Here is a 17,204-nt window from a genome sequence, read left to right as displayed (position 1 = left end):
TGTTCCAAAGTCTGGCTCCTAGCACTCTGAAGGAGCGTCCGCCACTACGAGCTAACTTTGTAAGAGGGACCGTCAATAGTTGTTGGCCTAGTGAGCGCAGATTGCGCTGTGGCACATAAGGTATAAGGAGTGGCCGGAGAAGTTCTGGGCATCCAGTCTTAAGGATTTTAAAGATCATGACGAGAGCTTTAAACTGGATTTGGGACTCGATCGGTAGCCAATGCAGCTTTCGGATTGCAGCTTTGGCTGAGCACCTGCGGGGAAGCCCGACCAAGGTCCTTGCCGCGGTGTTCTGCACGCGTTGCAGACGCGTTATCTCTGCTTTGTTGGCGCCCAGGAGTAAGACGTTAGCATAGTCCAGGCGGGACAGAATTGTAGGATGTATGACGTTACAACGCATACTTTTACAACGCCTACCTTTACAACGCGGTTTTTACATCGCATACCATTACAACGCATAGTGCTTTTAGGCGCTGGATAGTGATTTATTTAATTTACTATTCCAACTCCAGTCCCCGTGGATAGTAGGGAAGGTGTTGGATAGTATATTAAATACATTGCCTATCCTAGAGCGCCCCCCAGCGCTATGCGTTGTAATGGTTTGCGTTGTAAAAGTTGCGTCGTAATGGTAGTGCGTTGTAAAAGTTTCGTTGTAAAGGATGTTTCCCGAATTGTGGCTTGAATGATCGTTTGACGAACCTTGGGATCAAAAAAGCAGAGTATGGGATTAAGGCTCCTCATCAGGCCCACACAGGTGGCCGCTACTCTTTTTGTGTGAGTCTGGAAGTTGAGTGAGGAGTCCATCCAAACGCCTAGATTTTTGACCAAGGATTTGGGGGGTGGGATAGTTCCCAGCGATGATGGCCACCAGTGTTGATTCCAGTGGCTAGTGTTCTTTCCGAGGAGCAGCACCTCCGTCTTGCCTGCGTTGAGCTGCAGGCAGTTATCCGTCATCCATTGGGCTACAGCAGCCAGCCCATCCCTGAACCTCGCTGCAGAGATAGAGGGACCCTCGATAAGAGTGATAACCAGCTGCGTGTCATCAGCGTTTGACACCAGCGAGAGGTCCCATTCTCTGGCTACAGCCGCAAGCGGTTGCACATATAGGTTAAAGAGGGATGGGCTGAGTGCAGAGCCCTGAGGGACTCCCTGTCCGATGGAGTGGGACTGGGAGAGGAATGGAGGGGCAGAAACCCGGAAAGACCTGTCCTCCAGAAAGGAACGGAACCATTCCAAGGCACGGTCCGCGATACCTGCAGTGGCCAGACGATTCAGCAGAATGTTATGGGATACCGTGTCAAAGGCCGCGCTGAGATCCAGTAGGATCAGCGCAGCACTTTGGCCGGCATCAAGTATCGTCCGGAGATGTTCCGACGTGGCTAGGAGGGAAGACTCAGTGCTGTGGCCTGGCCTAAACCCGTTTTGGGATGGATCTAAGGTGTTGTTTAGATCCATGTGTTTGGACAAGATGGTGTTTACGTGGGCCTCTGCGAGTTTGGATATCCATGGGAGCAGTGAAATGGGTCTGAAGTTCTCTGGTTTGGAGGGATCGAGGGTCGGTTTTTTAATGATGGGAGAGACCCATGCTTGCTTCCAGGCAGTCGGGACAGTGGCCGAGGAGAAGGACAGATTCAGAATATATGCCAGGGAGGGTAGAAAAAAGTCCAGGGATTCAATGAAATAGGCCGGTCTCATAGGGTCTGCTGGGGAACCAGACTTGACTTTCCTGCAAAGTACAGTCAGGTCTTCATGAGAGATTTCAGGTATGTGCTCCATCCTGGTGCCTTTATTAATGGATAAAGGGGAGCTGAGAGATATAGCAGAATGGTGTGGGAAGGTTTTATAGATATTTTGCACTTTGTCAATAAAAAATGAAGCAAGATCTTCACATTGCTGTGCAGACATGATATTGGAGGAAGGAGATCTATTACTCTGCAGCTCATCTACTAGTTTAAACACAACTTTGGAGGGGTTGGGACTAGCGTTAATTTCTTCAGCATAGAAGGCGGCCCAAGCGGAACAAATTTCTTTGTGATATAGCTTTTGTTTGAGACGATAGACAGATTTGTCTTTGTTACTGTATTCTCGTTTCCATGCTCTTTCGGCTTTCTTACAATCCCTCCGCATGGCTTTCAGGGTGTTACTATACCAAGGGTTGGAGGGGGAGCCGCGTCCCTTAGTCCATTTAAGAGGTATAAGGGTGTCTAATCCTTGAGTGATCCAGTTATGAAAAGCAGCATATGTGGTGTTTATGTCTATATGTGCTTCTTGGTGGAATTCTCCTAAGGTGGAGTGCAGGTCATTGATTGAGAGTTTGTGCCATGCTCTTTTGAGGTGACGGGTAGGTTCAGCCCTGTTAAACGCTTCCTTGATCAGTATCGTGAATTTGATTAAGTAGTGGTCCGTCCAACCCATGGGTTTGGGCACCTCTGTTATAGTCTCCGGGAAGTTGGTAAAAACAGGGTCTAGGATATGACCAGCCAAATGGGTGGCTTCCTGAATCAGGGGGTAAAGTTGTAAGGCTGACAGGTCGGCCAGAAGGTTTTTAATAATGGGATCTTGGTTCCGGTCGAAATGGAGGTTCAGGTCTCCTAGTATGGTGAAGTTAGCCGAGCTCACCACCAGGGAGTTAGCTACTTCAAGGAGAGCTTCTATGAACTTAGATGAAGGACCGAGGGGTCGATAAATATAGAGGCCGGATAGAGAAAAATGGGGGCCTGCTGTGATCTTAAAGCGAGCGCTTTCACAGTTCGAGATAAGTTCTTTAGTGAAGGAGCAAAGAAATTGCTTTCTGTATATGACAGCGATGCCACCGCCTCTAGTGTCTCTATTTATCGATTTCATATGATAGCTCTCTGGTAGCGCGAGATTGGTGATACTGGTCATGTCATCATGTTGCCAAGTTTCGCAGATGAAGAGGATGTCAGGATTTTCTTCAAGTAGGAGAGTGTGAACCTCTTGATGGTGCTTAGGGAGTGATCTCACATTGAGTTGTAAAATAGTGAGAGGGGTAGGTTTATATGCAGCTGAGAGGCGCTTGGGAAGACAAGGGTTGGGTGTGGAAAAGTGACACGACTTACAGTGGAGATGTGTCTGTCCGAGATATCCAGATATCATCTCACAGTTCCTCCCAGGGTTCAGGGCAATGAGGAGGTCTGTATCTTAATGATGGACTTCCCGGGTGATTTGGCCAGGGGGACAGGCGAGAGGCGATGTCTTGGCGATGACGGGCGTAGACGGGCTTGCCTTAGGCGCGCATTCGGCGCGCAAACGGCGCGCCCGCTGCACCCGTCCACTGCGCGTACGGTGAAGGCACATGTTTATCAGGGGGGGGAGTAGCAGTGGGCGTGGCCTCAGAGTGGGCGTGGCCTCACGGCTCGCCGGCAATGGCGGCGGGAAATGTTTGTTGCTAGGGTCCGCAACCAGCGCTAACTCGGCTGTGCGGTGAGCTCAGAGGACAGAGTCCTGAGGTCCCAGAAACAAAGTAAGTGCTTTTAAAATCAGCAGGTTAAAGTGACATATACATTTTTTAAAATAAACAGAGAACTCCCGGCTTCCGCCTCAGGAGGATACGTGCTTCTGACTGCAGGCGCTTGTGATCAGCGTTTTTATGCAGGGCAGGGTGGTGGGCGTGGCCTCAGAGTGGGCGTGGCCTCGCGGCTCGACCGCAATGGCGGCGGGAAATGTTTGTTGCTAGGGTCCGCAACCAGCGCTAACTCGGCTGTGCGGTGAGCTCAGAGGACAGAGTCCTGAGGTCCCAGAAACAAAGTAAGTGCTTTTAAAATCAGCAGGTCAAAGTGACATATACATTTTTTTAAATAAACAGAGAACTCCCGGCTTCCGCCTCAGGAGGATACGTGCTTCAGACTGCAGGCGCTAGTGATCAGCGTTTTTATGCAGGGCAGGGTGGTGGGCGTGGCCTCAGAGTGGGCGTGGCCTCGCGGCTCGCCGGCAATGGCGGCGGGAAATGTTTGTTGCTAGGGTCCGCAACCAGCGCTAACTCGGCTGTGCGGTGAGCTCAGAGGACAGAGTCCTGAGGTCCCAGAAACAAAGTAAGTGCTTTTAAAATCAGCAGGTTAAAGTGACATATACATTTTTTTAAATAAACAGAGAACTCCCGGCTTCCGCCTCAGGAGGTTACGTGCTTCTGACTGCAGGCGCTTGTGATCAGCGTTTTTATGCAGGGCAGGGTGGTGGGTGTGGCCTCAGAGTGGGCGTGGCCTCGCGGCTCGCCGGCAATGGCGGCGGGAAATGTTTGTTGCTAGGGTCCGCAACCAGTGCTAACTCGGCTGTGCGGTGAGCTCAGAGGACAGAGTCCTGAGGTCCCAGAAACAAAGTAAGTGCTTTTAAAATCAGCAGGTTAAAGTGACATATAATTTTTTTTAAATAAACAGAGAACTCCCGGCTTCCGCCTCAGGAGGATACGTGCTTCCGTGATATGTGATAAGAGGAGCTGCAAGCATTACTGACTGATAGAGTCCAGCATCTCTCCTACAATGAGTCAATAACACAGACAGTCTAGGTAATAACTTCAATATCCCCCAGTTTGCCTCATTATTACCTATCCATTCTATCACTTTAAATATATCTTTGCAGGTGGCATCATGCCATCAAATTCATAAAAGTAGCAGAAGTGGTATCATCCCGTTCAACAAATGACATTATAGGAAATGCAGTTGTATAGACTGTGGCCCTAAAATTGATAGCATTAAAATTCTGTCTAAGAAATCTTAACTAAAAACTGAAAGCGTCAGTAAGATAGCAACCCCTTATCGAACACATACAACGAACAATCAGCTACAGAAACTAAAAAGACCTCCAAAATTTCAAACTACCAGCAATTAGATTAGTTACATATTGTGGTTTGCACCAATAAATCTACAAGGGAATTACTTACAGACCAGGGGCAAATAAGGTGGTATCATGTCAACTTTGACCCCAAGAAATATCACAGAGTGGAGTCCTCACCCACTATTAGTTACCATCTAGCATCAGATGTATTACTGAAGGACCTCCAGACTGAGCTACTTTGACTCCTTCTACACAGAAATGCCAAAAATCATTCCTCAAAGTTACAAACTAGCCAAAACTAAACAACCTGGCGCACCTTGGGCCTGAAACATGAAGCCTATTCTCACCTAGTCTGAGGACATTGCACTGACTACTTTAAGAAAGATGCAATTTAAGACCCTGTGCCTGGTGCACAAAGCACTTCCTTGGCCCGACAACGGCATCCCACCCAAGGATTTCTGTCACCGACAACTAAACCAATAATGTAGTTAACCCCTATTTGATTGGCCATCCACCGAGCCAAGGGCATGTGTGGCGGGACAACACTCCACCTCCAAGACCCTCCACTGTGGAATAACCTACTCCAGAGTGACCTGAAATTCTGGTGAGTACTTTAGACTTACTTCTGCTGGGTATGTGATGAGCAGTTTCTGCTTTCACTGTGTATGACTAGCGTTGGCGTCTCCTATCCCAACTCAACATCTCAAATCTGCAGCAAATGTATTGTTGTTCCCTCCCCATCACGTGGTCGAGTGGCAGCCGTCTCTATCACTGCTAAAGCTAAAATGAATGAATGAATGCATGAACGAAGGATCTTGTATACCCCATGGCTACTCAAACAAGAGTGTCCCAGCACTAGAGGTTCACGTATGACGGGACCCAGTGGCAAGACTAGTTCTTAAAGAGCCAGGTTTTGAGGTGTTTCTTAAAAGCTGTTAGATCAGTAGTAGCTCTCAGGGAGGCAGGAAGTTGGTTCCATGCTTGAGCGCCCAGAAGCCCAAAAGATCTGACCCCCATACGGGCCAAGCGTACTTTGGGGATGCAGGCGAGGTCAGAGGAGGAGGATCTTAAGGGTCTTGCTACACAACTCGGCAAAGTGGTTGTGCAGACTGAACATTGTCATGGACACCCCTGATACACAGAAACCTCCTTCTCTCTCTCACCTACAGCTGCTTTGACCCCTTCCTCAGTTACCTGAGGCAGCCTCACAGTGCAGTGGAGTGCTTTAAAACTGAAAAAGTCAATATAGGGGCCCGATAGAAACTGCATCTTATTAATACATGAAAGAAAGGTTTCTGATGCTGAGTAGTTTGGTCAGGAAGATGAGTGTACAAAGGAGGCGGGATTTACATTTGCAGATATACCATGTTTCATAGCAAGCTGTGTTCTCATGTTTTATGCTTTCTTACCTGGATCATCAATAGTAAGGTTCTTCATTAGCCACTGCACCACATCTGTACCTGGTGAGACAAAGAAAAGGCACATGAACAGCTGTTTACTGTGCACAACTTCTAACAGCATTAGAAAGGAGGTATGTCAGGCATTTCTACTGGGCCCATAAAACATAAGGCTCCTTGACCTATAGCAAAAAAACTAAAGCCTGAAGCAAAGCCTAAAGTCTTAAGGCCAACAGCCAAGTCTTTCAATGTTAAAGAAAGGCCAATAACACGTACGTCATATTTAAAGGGGATGGACACAACAGACACACAGTTTGATGCTGTCCACGTCTTTGTTTCCTAATTTGCCCCATATTATGACATACATGCTCAGGAGTTTTCTTTTATTAGTACCTTTCCATTTTACCAAATATATATTGTATTACTTATTATTAATATCAACAAAATAATTATTCATAATATTAATTGGTAATTATTAATAATTATTACCATGACTCAATTCACCAAATGCTAAGTCAGGCCTCTGATTTAGCATTTGGCGGACGAAGTAGTGCCTGGCAGGATTTCAGAGACTTAGGGGCAGATTTACAAGCCCCTTGCAACACTTTTATGCCGCCGTTGCGGCGGCGTAAACCATGCGCCAATTTGTGACTTATTTACAACGTGACGCATCTAAGCAGATGCGTCGCGTTGTAAAGCCCCACACCACATGAAACCTGCGTCAGGTTTCATGTCGGCGTTCTGTCGCAGGGTGGGCGTTCCCTCACAGGAAAGCCCCGTAGAACTGACGCAGAGTAATCTACAAGATTTCACTGAGTCAGTTTTACGACACTGCTGCGCCAAACCCTTACGCCTGCTTGAAGCAGTCGTAAGAAGTGACGCACCATGTTACGTATGGGCGGCTCCAGTGCACCAGGAGTTGCGTCTCACGTGCGACGCAACTCCAGCAATGTGCCGCCCGTACGCCACAAGATGCGTCACCCATCTGCCACCTCCTTCCACCATGGTGCGCTGCATTGTAAATGCGATGCATCCGTGGTGGTGCAAGGGGGGGGGTTGCATGATGCATCTGTTCTGGCAGAGATGGGCCAGAAGTTGTAAATCTGCCCCTTTATGTATACCATCTTAAAGGTACTCCGCTCGCCGAACTTAGACATACCTGTGGACCAGAGGTCATCTCTATACACTGAAGGGAACTGTAGTCATGCTGGTTCTTACTAATATGCTTAAGGTTCGCTGGTCATCCATCCACCAGACTTTTGACATTTTTTTTTGTTTTTCAGAAACAAACTCCAACTCCCCCCACTCCCTTTGTTTCGGCTTTCTGCCAGGGTTCAGGGGTCTGTATTGTGCTTTTTTCCCCGTGCATCACCATCAGGTTTTTCCTGGCAGTGACAGAGAGGGAAATAAATGCATTATACCATCAACTCTAACTTGTGCTTCAGCCCATCAGAGGAAGCATTCTGTTGAAGGAGCCAACGGGGGCTTTATAGATGAAATATTTAAGGTCCGCTCATCTCTAAATAAGGCGGGTGGACCGAGGGTTTGGCGGTCAGGGTACTCCGCTGCATTTGTGAATTAGCGCCCTCTCCTCAAACTCTAAATCAGGCCCTTAGTTAATTATTATATAGACAACAGTTCATTCTTATATAAAATTATAGACAAGAAAATATGAACGCACAAGATACATACATACATGAAGGCAGGATGACATTCAGCATGCCAATAGTTCTCAAAATTCCAGTACTTGTTCCAGTTCATGCATGAATTACACTCCAGGTACACACAACCGGGGTGAGATCCTGACAGAATAAGGTAAAATGTAAAAGTTTGGGCCAGGAATGTATTTTACCGCTCTCTCAGCCGGTCACATCCTCAGAGGACATGCCCCATTGACTCATCAACATACATGTTGCAAGTACAGTATAGTCCTTTCTTCAGGGAATCTTCCACCTAAGACCTACTTGCCAAGCCCAGAGCTCATGAACATACAACAAACTTGTGTACATGGAAGGGAGGGCAGATATATTTGTTTCCTAATTATGTAAAAAAAAAAAAAAAGATGCCGAACTGAGGATGTACTACTCGAAATTAATATCGAACTTAAGGATTTCCCCTATTTCCCTTTTAAATGTAGGTGGTCCTATTCATGGCCTTTATAAATACTTTCCTACTTCACTGGGCAGTCTTTCCTTCTCTTTTATTATTATTTTTTCAGCTATGTTCCAGGCGGTTTTAATATTTACAGCCTCTCTTTGTGGTTTCTCAATCCAAAGCAACATACCTCGAATCATTGACAGTAAGGGCCCGATTACGATGAGGCTCGCCGAGCCTCACTGCGGTTTCAGTTTCGACTGCCACATTAAGATGCAGGTGGTTGAAACTGACACCAGATGGTCATTCCAGTTGGATTCCGATGGGCTCAAGGATCCAGTCGGCCAGTCGGAGACCAGCACGTAATCCCAATGGACGGCGTTTCCACCGTTGGATTCCGATGTTGGTTTCCGACAGCTTTCCATGTCGGACTTTCTGACATAGAAAGCCTGACGGAAAGCAACATTGGGGCCCTCTAGCAGGGCCCCCTTCACCATGCGGCCTCCATTTGGGGGCCGAGGGGGCATCTATGGTGCCCCCTGTAAATCCCTGCACCAGACACTAATATATCAATTTGCAATCTTTTGCAGTGATTCCGGGTGCTTTCAACTCAACAACATAAAGCCTTCTAATGTTACAGATGCCACCTTTACCCTCCTTTTTCTGTTGTCTGGGTATCGTTTGGTGAGTCACTAATATCTATAAAGTTAGAGCATTTTCTTATGTCTATAGCAATTGTGACCATTATGATGTTTATTCAGTGGCGTAGCTAGATCTATTGGCCATACCCGCTGGCACAGGTAAGAGCGGTGTGGCGGTGTAGGGGCGGGAGTCGACAGACAATGGAATAGGTAAAAGTAAATACAAAAATAAAAAACTTGTGCTCACTGCTTACCACTTACCGGCACAAGGTAAGTGGTTTTATTGAACTTATTCCGTCATCCTGTCATCAGTTGACTTTCCCCCACCCCACTCCCGCCCTCCCCTGGTTACTTCTGCTATTAGCACTTGGGGCGGTCCCTGAGTTTGCCGCCCGGTGCAGGTAAGAGCAGGGGTGGTGATAGACGACTTGTTCTGGGGGGAGCCGCTGCCCACAAAAAGAGTGCCGCTCCGCCCTCCTCTAGCTACGCAACTACATTTATTTACAGTCACGCTCGTGAAGGTAAGTGCAGCGGGATGGGGCGGGGTTGGGTGTCTTTGGCAAAAGACGGAATAGTGAAAATCAAATAAATTCATAAAACCACTTACCTTGTGCTTGCCAAATTGCTGTTTCGCCGACTGGGCGATGCGGCGAGCGCAAGGTAAATGGTTTTATTTATTTTATTTAATTTTCACTATTCTGTTGTTTGTCACTTCCGCCCTGACCCTGACGCCGCCCCCACCCCCACCCACTGCATCAACTTGTTTACCAGCACGAGCTGCGACTGTTTATGTAAATACTATGCAATAAATTACACATACATACAAATTTACAGTTGGCAAAGGAATATCCAACCTCTCCAAAAAAAGTCAAGCAAGCATTCTGACCTCATAGTTTGTCTGAAGGGGCAATTAGCAGTAAAACCCTTGCTCGAACAGTCATCATTTAGATTCCATGTAACTAAATACCTGTCTACTTTGACACGGCATAATAACAATGAATTCTTAAAGGTCTATTGACTTTAACATATATTCCTCATTGTATATAAGTAAGCCCTACTGTTTTTGTTGCAACTTTCATAATAAACAGAGCAGACATGTGATATATGACATGGCCCTTTTCAATGCACCAATCAGGCCTAAGACATTTATCATTGGGTTGGCACCTTAACCAGCCAAGGTCAACCAACTAAAAAAAATGGAATACCATGTAGAATACCACTCAGTAATTCCATGCCCATACCGTTATTCCTCATTCCAAGGGGTTTAACTCATAAGGGATGTATGTCATTACCACGCATGCTTTTACAACGCATGCCTTTACCACGCAACTTTTACAACACAAGTCGTTACAACGACTTGCGTTGGGGGGTGCTGGATAGTGAATAGTTCAATTTACTATTCCAACTCCAGTCCCCGTGGATAGTAGGGAAGGTTTTGGATAGTAAATTAACTATTCCCTATCCTAGAGCGCTCCTCAGCGCAAGTCGTTGTAACGACTTGCGTTGTAAAAGTTGCGTGGTAAAGGTACTGCGTTGTAAACGCTGTTCCCCACTCATAAGAACATGGTACTAGTGCTCTGTTACCACACAGTAATTATGTTTGCAGAGTTTCCACCACACCAGTACTGTATAACTCTTGATCAGAGCCTGGGTTCTCTGTAATGTACGCTGTAGTTCATGTGCGGCTCAAGGCCAGCATCAGCAGTGAGTTGGCCTCATAATTTGGTGGCAGGGAAGTTCCTTTATGGAGCCAAATGTACTTTCTGTTCTGTATTCTGTATCTGATTATATTTTGCATCTTCTTTTATATAATATGCAAATTCAGATTGCATGACGGAACTGATGTATATCCTTATTTGATAAAAAATGATTTGGTGATTCGATTAAGCTTGGTACTTCGACTGATTTGCTAATGAACCTTCATGGTTTGGGCACCATCCTCTCTGTCGTTTTTGTAGAGTCAAATTGGTTTCACCATAATTTAAAATTGGTGCTGATGCTACCTCCTTTCACACACTTTCAGTCAATAAGCATAGGTCAATGCGATCAGTGGCTCACAGGGCCGGACTGGGAACCGAAATCGGCCCTGGCAAACTGCTTGGCTGCCCCCCTGGGAGGCAGGGGGGGTGCGGCGAGCTGTTTGAAATGGCCATTTTCAGCCGATTTTGTTACAGGGGGCCGATATCACTGGCCCCAGTAAAAAAACGACCAGAGGGGCCCAAAACCGGCCTTCACCATGGCGACCCACCGGGGAATTGCCTGGTGCCACTATGGCCAGTCCGGCCCTGATGGCTCAGATTGTACGAAGATACACCAGAGCCTACAGATATGAGAAGAGCAACGCATCAGTGCTAAAATCTAGAATAAAAGTTTAACTAAGGAGGCACAACAGCAGCATGGTAATTTCTGAGCTTGGATATAAGAGCAGAGGCCGGTCGTACACATGGTCAAGCATATGTGATGTGACAGTTTGAAGGAATAGGACTGGTCCATGATAAAGTTCATGAAGGAGTCGAACCACTAATTAGGAGATATGATATGATGGAATACTAATGAGAGAGGCTGCAGGTACCTGCTGTGATGAGATTCGAACCAGGGACTCTAGAGTGAACTCTGTGACACAAGAATCTGATGTGGGGCCGAGTAGGAGGGTATCTCTTATGCCTGGTTCTGGTGCTCCTCCAGTCTCATCGATACCTTCAGGAAATATTTCTCCTACTAGACAACTAAAGAGGAAGATGTGGGAAGAATGCGTGAACCACACGGCACAGGCACTGCTTTGTGGCTCATGAGCACAGAGGTGATTAGCACCATGCCAACATCTGTTCTTTCAACTCTTCACTAACCAACTTTGCTGCCCTTTTCTTGTTGATAGCCTCTGGTACAAAATGAGAGTTTGGTTGGACACAAGGGGTGGCAAAGGAGTCAAGAGTTGGCTGGACAGCAACTGCTTTCACTTGTATGCGGGGTCTAGCTTGACCCATCAGAGAAGACTTCGAAAGAGTCTCTTCTGGTATTAATATCTATTTTAGAAGACCACTCTGGTCTCTCGAGTTTAACCGGTTGACCGCGGCGGGAATTCCGCCACGGTGCGTGTGATTTATGACTGGGCATGGTTTGGACAGCCCCCGGCCGTCCTCTGCACACGCCCAGCATGACGTCGGACGGCTGGGGGCCATCCGACGCACGCAAAGGGTTAAAACTGACTGGGCAAGAAACTTTACTAGCATAAATGAGATAATAGTATTTCTCAGTGAGTGTACATGTTGGCACAGCAGCCTGTCATGTCGGCAGGCGGGTTCTCAAGAAACCAAACACTGTCTACAATGTTGGCTTGAACGCGGCATACGAATGGTGCTCAGAGAGCTCACCTTCTACAGCCTTGGACTGCTTTAATTTCTGCCCCAGAGAACCAAGAGGCAATCCCAGTACAGATGTGAACGGGAGCTACAAAATTAACCTAGGGAAGAGGAAACAGGGCTTCCTTTTAGACGGACTTTACCTCAGTAAAGATGGATAGTGGTTCTGACCAACAGGTTTGAGTCTCAAGCCCCATACACCATTACCAAACCAATGAAACTCCATCAGAGAGCAGGAGCAGGGGCTAGAATAGGTCTATAGGAGACTCCTTTCCAACCTTTATGTACAGACACCCCAGGAAAGGTGCAGCAGCACAGGTCTGGACAGTCGACTAGGACCCTGGCTGCTGTCTTTTTCTCCTGGAAGAAGTGGCCTGGGGAAGAGTGGATAGAAGAAGAGGACCATGATAGGAAGAAGGGACGGGACTCATGGGAGAGTGTGTCTGGAGAGTCACAGAGGATCCTGACTGCTGGCTTCTCTTCTCCTCATGGAAAGGAGGACCAAGGAGATCTTGCAGTTTTGGACAGACCAACCAAACTGGAAGGAAGAATCAGTGACATTTACGGGCAAAGAGAACTCTAACAGAAATACTGGATTTTGACCAACAAATGTAACAAGAACTGAAGGAAATGATGTAATATCCACATAAGTAAGGCTCTATGAAGTGATAAAAGGAAATCATTTACACTGTCAAACTAAAAGCGTCCTACAAATGTATTATTGTCTCCTGAATCATGCTCATGAAGGAAGGCCCGCTTGATCTCTCACTACAACACGTTATTTATTATCAACAGGCACAGGAGAGGCTAATCTGAGGCCAGTGTACCATGGTTTCTATGGACCTCCAAACTCAAACAATAAGTGGGTCCTAACCCAGCAGAGTAAGGGAGTTTCTCTGGGAGATGAGGGCTTGGCCACTGTTAAGCCCTCTTTTTCCAGGCATTTGAAGCCACCTCTAAAAACCTTGACAACTGGAATATGTAGAAACCAGTTGTCACGGTACCAGGTATGTCAGACCACATGCTAGGCCCAGCGAAGGTGACTTTCACACGTGAGGCGGAAGACTCTGAAAACGGGTCCAATACCTTGCTGACTGGAAGGAGGCATGGTAACACATCCAGTTTCTAAGTCCCTACGTCATCTCTTGAGTCCTCTTCTTGATAAACCCCAAAGTTTCCTCTGGGAGAGGGCCACCCTTGTTCTGCATGGATGACAGATGGTTCTGGAGAGCCCTCATAACACTGAGAACATGTGCTTACCACATGACATCCCTGTTTCGCAGGGCGCATAACAAGAATGAAGGTCAGCCGCTGTGAAGAGCTAGGAGCACTACAGACATGTTTTACAAACAGAAACCCATGGAGGTGAACGCGCACATGGGGAAAGTGAGCGTGACAGTCTTTGAAAACTGAGGTGTCAAGGTGGGCAAAAGAACAATGGAATGCCACCCCCAGCAATTGCCAGTGTTTAGAATTATTGCAAGCATTCCTCCCATCACCTTTTGTGTGTTTGATATCTTTGAAGAATGGCTTGATGAATGAAAATGGGGTGTGCAGGCTCCAATCAGGCCATTATGGGGTGTAGCACCTACATAATGACAGTGGAGACAGCCGAGACATACGAGAAGTATGGTTCTTATGAAAAGTCACCGTAATTCCATGTCAGGACAGTTATTCCTCATTCCAAGGGGTTTCAATCATAATTGCATGGTATTGGCGAGGTTATAATTTGCACCCCAACAGTACAGTGGATCTTGCATTCAGAGTCTTGGTGCTCCATCATGAACACCGCCTTGTGTGGGGCCTAAGGTCAGCATCAGCAGAAGATGGTATCTTTTTAGAGTTGAACCAACTCGTCTTCTTACTACCAGTATCAGTTCAGTTGCAATATTTTTTAATTATTTTTTTATTGGATGAATAGATTTTCTGGCTTATGGTTTTCTTTAACATGTGGCTTTAGACAGTATGACGGAAATCCGCATGCGTTTTTCACGCATGCCTTAGGAACTCCATCATTTGAACAAATGCGTCTTTAGCACGCATTTGATCTGCGTACAAGTTGTTTTAACGACTTGCCTTAGGGGGGGCGCTGGATATTGGAATAGTTTAATTTACTATTTCAACTCCAGTCTGCACAACATTAGGAAAGATGTTGGACTTTAATTACAATACCACTCCGCCATTGTGCCCCCCTAAAGCAAGTCATTGTAACGACTTGCGCGCTGAACGATCGCGTGCTAAAGACGCGTTCGTTCTGTTGCCGGCACTGTGAAGGCACAGCGTGATTCCGGCTTCGTCATAAAGGATGTTTCCTGTGGCTTTATCCCCTCCCCTCAGCATCTGAACCTAAGACAATTCACAGCAGAAAAGAGTCTAATAATTCTCAGTCTTATGCAAATGAGCCAGGAGCTAGTGATTGAGTACACCTCGCAGCACTGGAAAAAACAGGCTTTCCTTTCAGCACGTGAAGATGTAACAAAGACATCAATATGAAACCACACGGTGTGCGTTGTTTTCTGGTTTTAATAATGAGATGGAAATTACATACACTTTCTGTGTAGCAATCATATGGAAGTTATTCGTGAATATAAATCATACCTTTTGAACACAGAAACCAATGAACTGGACCACATTTGACCTAGTATTTGACCTTGTTTCTTAGCATTCTCTTTTATGTGGGTTGGGGACTTGGACACCAGACCTGGTTAAAGTCTAAAGGGAGATTTTCCTAGCTGGTTATTTCCGCTAGTATTTTCTCACCAACATATGCATTTCATTTTTGCACGCTTTGGTATGGGAACTAAGCCTGCATTTACGATTCTTTTCTGCAAATGTTCTTATTATATAAATATTAGTGCCACAAGATGACGTAAAACTCCATCGGAATGCTGCTCTTGCTTCGCTAACAACGTTGATCATCCTTGACTAATCTGGACCATACAGTACTTTTCCATACAAAAGTTATCAATCAATCAGTAGATTTGTAGAGCGCTACTTGTCACCGGTGAGGGCATCCTGGCGCTGGCAGGTATGACACGCTCAGTATGATTTGCTAAATTTAGTAGAGAACAGAGGAGGGACTCAAAAGTACCATTTAAAGCAGAATCCCATGAACAACTTTCTCTGTAAAAAACAAAAAAATGTAGCCTTCCTTTCTATTGGAGGTGTTTCCAACATTGTATTGCCTTTATTCTTAATTAACAATCTCATAATTTTGTGTTAATAATTGGCAACCTTTCACAAAGCGAAAAGCACCGCACTGCCACTCTCTTCCTACATTGATTGTGTGCAATGTATTGTCAAAAAGCTGATTTGTGTTATTTACATGATTGTCCCTGGAAAGAAGAGTTGCTTATATTTTATTGAAGAAACTCAATCTAGAGGTATATATCTTAAGTGACTATTGTCCTAGTATGAACATACTAGTTTCAGCCAAACATATAGAAATGGTAGTAGTAGTTGGAGAGATTCTTGATGCACATCGTTGCCTCTCCCCCTTTCAGTCGGGTTTCACGCCGAGACCGGCACAGAGAACGCTGTAGTTGTGATCCCGGATTACACATGAGATTTGTTGATGATGAAGGTCAGGCTGGTCCTGTCTGCAACACGTGACACCATCAACATGGCATCCATCTTTCTTGACTTTCCCTTGTTTTCAGTGTGGACCCGGCTGCTCTGAAATGGTCTGACTTCCTTTGCTGGTGGGTCCCAGCGAGTCAAGCGAGGTCCTTTCATCTTCCCGCGGAGATCCTCTGTCGCCTGCAGTATCTGTCGCACTTTTCAGCATCAATGAAAGCACCAGGAATCCATCCATCAGGTTCCAGTCTTATCATGATAACATCAAACATTGCACCAGGGTTAGAGGCCCAGATGAAGGCTTTTTTTTAAAAATATCATTGAAGTTAACCCTGCCTTCTTGAGATCAAGGAACAGTGATCAAAGTTATCTGCAGTTAGCCGGAGACATGATAGAAGTTATTATCTTTGACCAAAAGAACAGACCTTCACTTCGTGGAATCCAACTACCTCTCTTATTGGATCTTAGAGTTGCCTCAGGTCCCAAAGCCAGGAATCGCGGCTGCATCTTTGACACTCATTTGACCTTGGAGGCACAAGTGAGTGCAGTGGTATCTCACTGCTTCATCCAATTACATTCCCTGAGAAGATTCTTATTTCCATCATTTGGCCACTGAAGTGGGTGCAAGTCTTAATTCCCACCTTGATTATAGTATGCTAATATTTTAGACAGTGGCCAGCTACATACTCTTCTTCATAGGCACGCAAGGGCCCACGTCATTCCTGCTAAATTAGTCTTTGTCCTTCTGAAAGGTAACGGAGGCAAGGGAATTGGTGCACAGGCTTTCTGTCAAAGCCGTGATCACCTTTAGAACAGGTTATCTTACCTTAAATTTAGATGTCCTTCTGGGTTTGCCCCAACATCCTTAACACCTTCGGTGCTCATGATGGCGTCATGAGTCACAGTAGACGTGTGCTCATGGCGGCCGGGAGCTGTCATAACGTTGCCGCTCCGCCCATGCGCCGTTAATTCCCCGCCTGTGCGGGAGAATTAATCAGTGGGCGGAGTTCTGACGGCTCCCGGACGTCATGAGCACACACCCACCGTGATTTATGACGGCCGGGAGCCGTCATAAATACCTGAGCGCCACGCCCAACCCCGCCCCCCCTCGCACTGCGGCGAAATTCGCACCGCAGCGAAGGGGTTAAGAACTACAATTTCTCTTTACACCACCCCTCGATCCCTGTGGAGTGCGTCTAGTGCAGGATACCCTCGCAAGTGATAGCTCGCTTTACAAATACACATAACATAACATCGGGTTAATATCCAGGAACTTGTAAAATAGAGCAACTCCATTTTAGCTAATGTTTACTTGAGGGTGATGGGAGAGCGCTTGGGAGTCATGG

At 46.3% G+C, this 17,204-nt stretch overlaps 1 protein-coding gene across 2 annotated transcripts in view; it reads right to left on the bottom strand.

Moving 5' to 3' along the window:
- The window catches only part of RGS6 (regulator of G protein signaling 6), a 1,203,707-nt gene that overhangs the window by 363,578 nt on the left and 822,925 nt on the right, over positions 1-17,204 (bottom strand). For both annotated transcript variants that reach the window (XM_078659475.1, XM_078659476.1), the window contains exon 4: positions 6,201-6,251. In XM_078659475.1, coding sequence (XP_078515601.1) covers positions 6,201-6,251 — 51 coding nt within the window. The remainder of the gene's footprint in view (positions 1-6,200; positions 6,252-17,204) is intronic.

The sequence above is a fragment of the Lissotriton helveticus genome, chromosome 9 (assembly GCF_964261635.1).
Source record: "Lissotriton helveticus chromosome 9, aLisHel1.1, whole genome shotgun sequence".
NCBI classification, from domain to species: Eukaryota; Metazoa; Chordata; class Amphibia; order Caudata; family Salamandridae; genus Lissotriton; species Lissotriton helveticus.
Note: the sequence above shows the minus strand (reverse complement) of the source record. Positions and strands in the feature narration are given on the sequence as shown.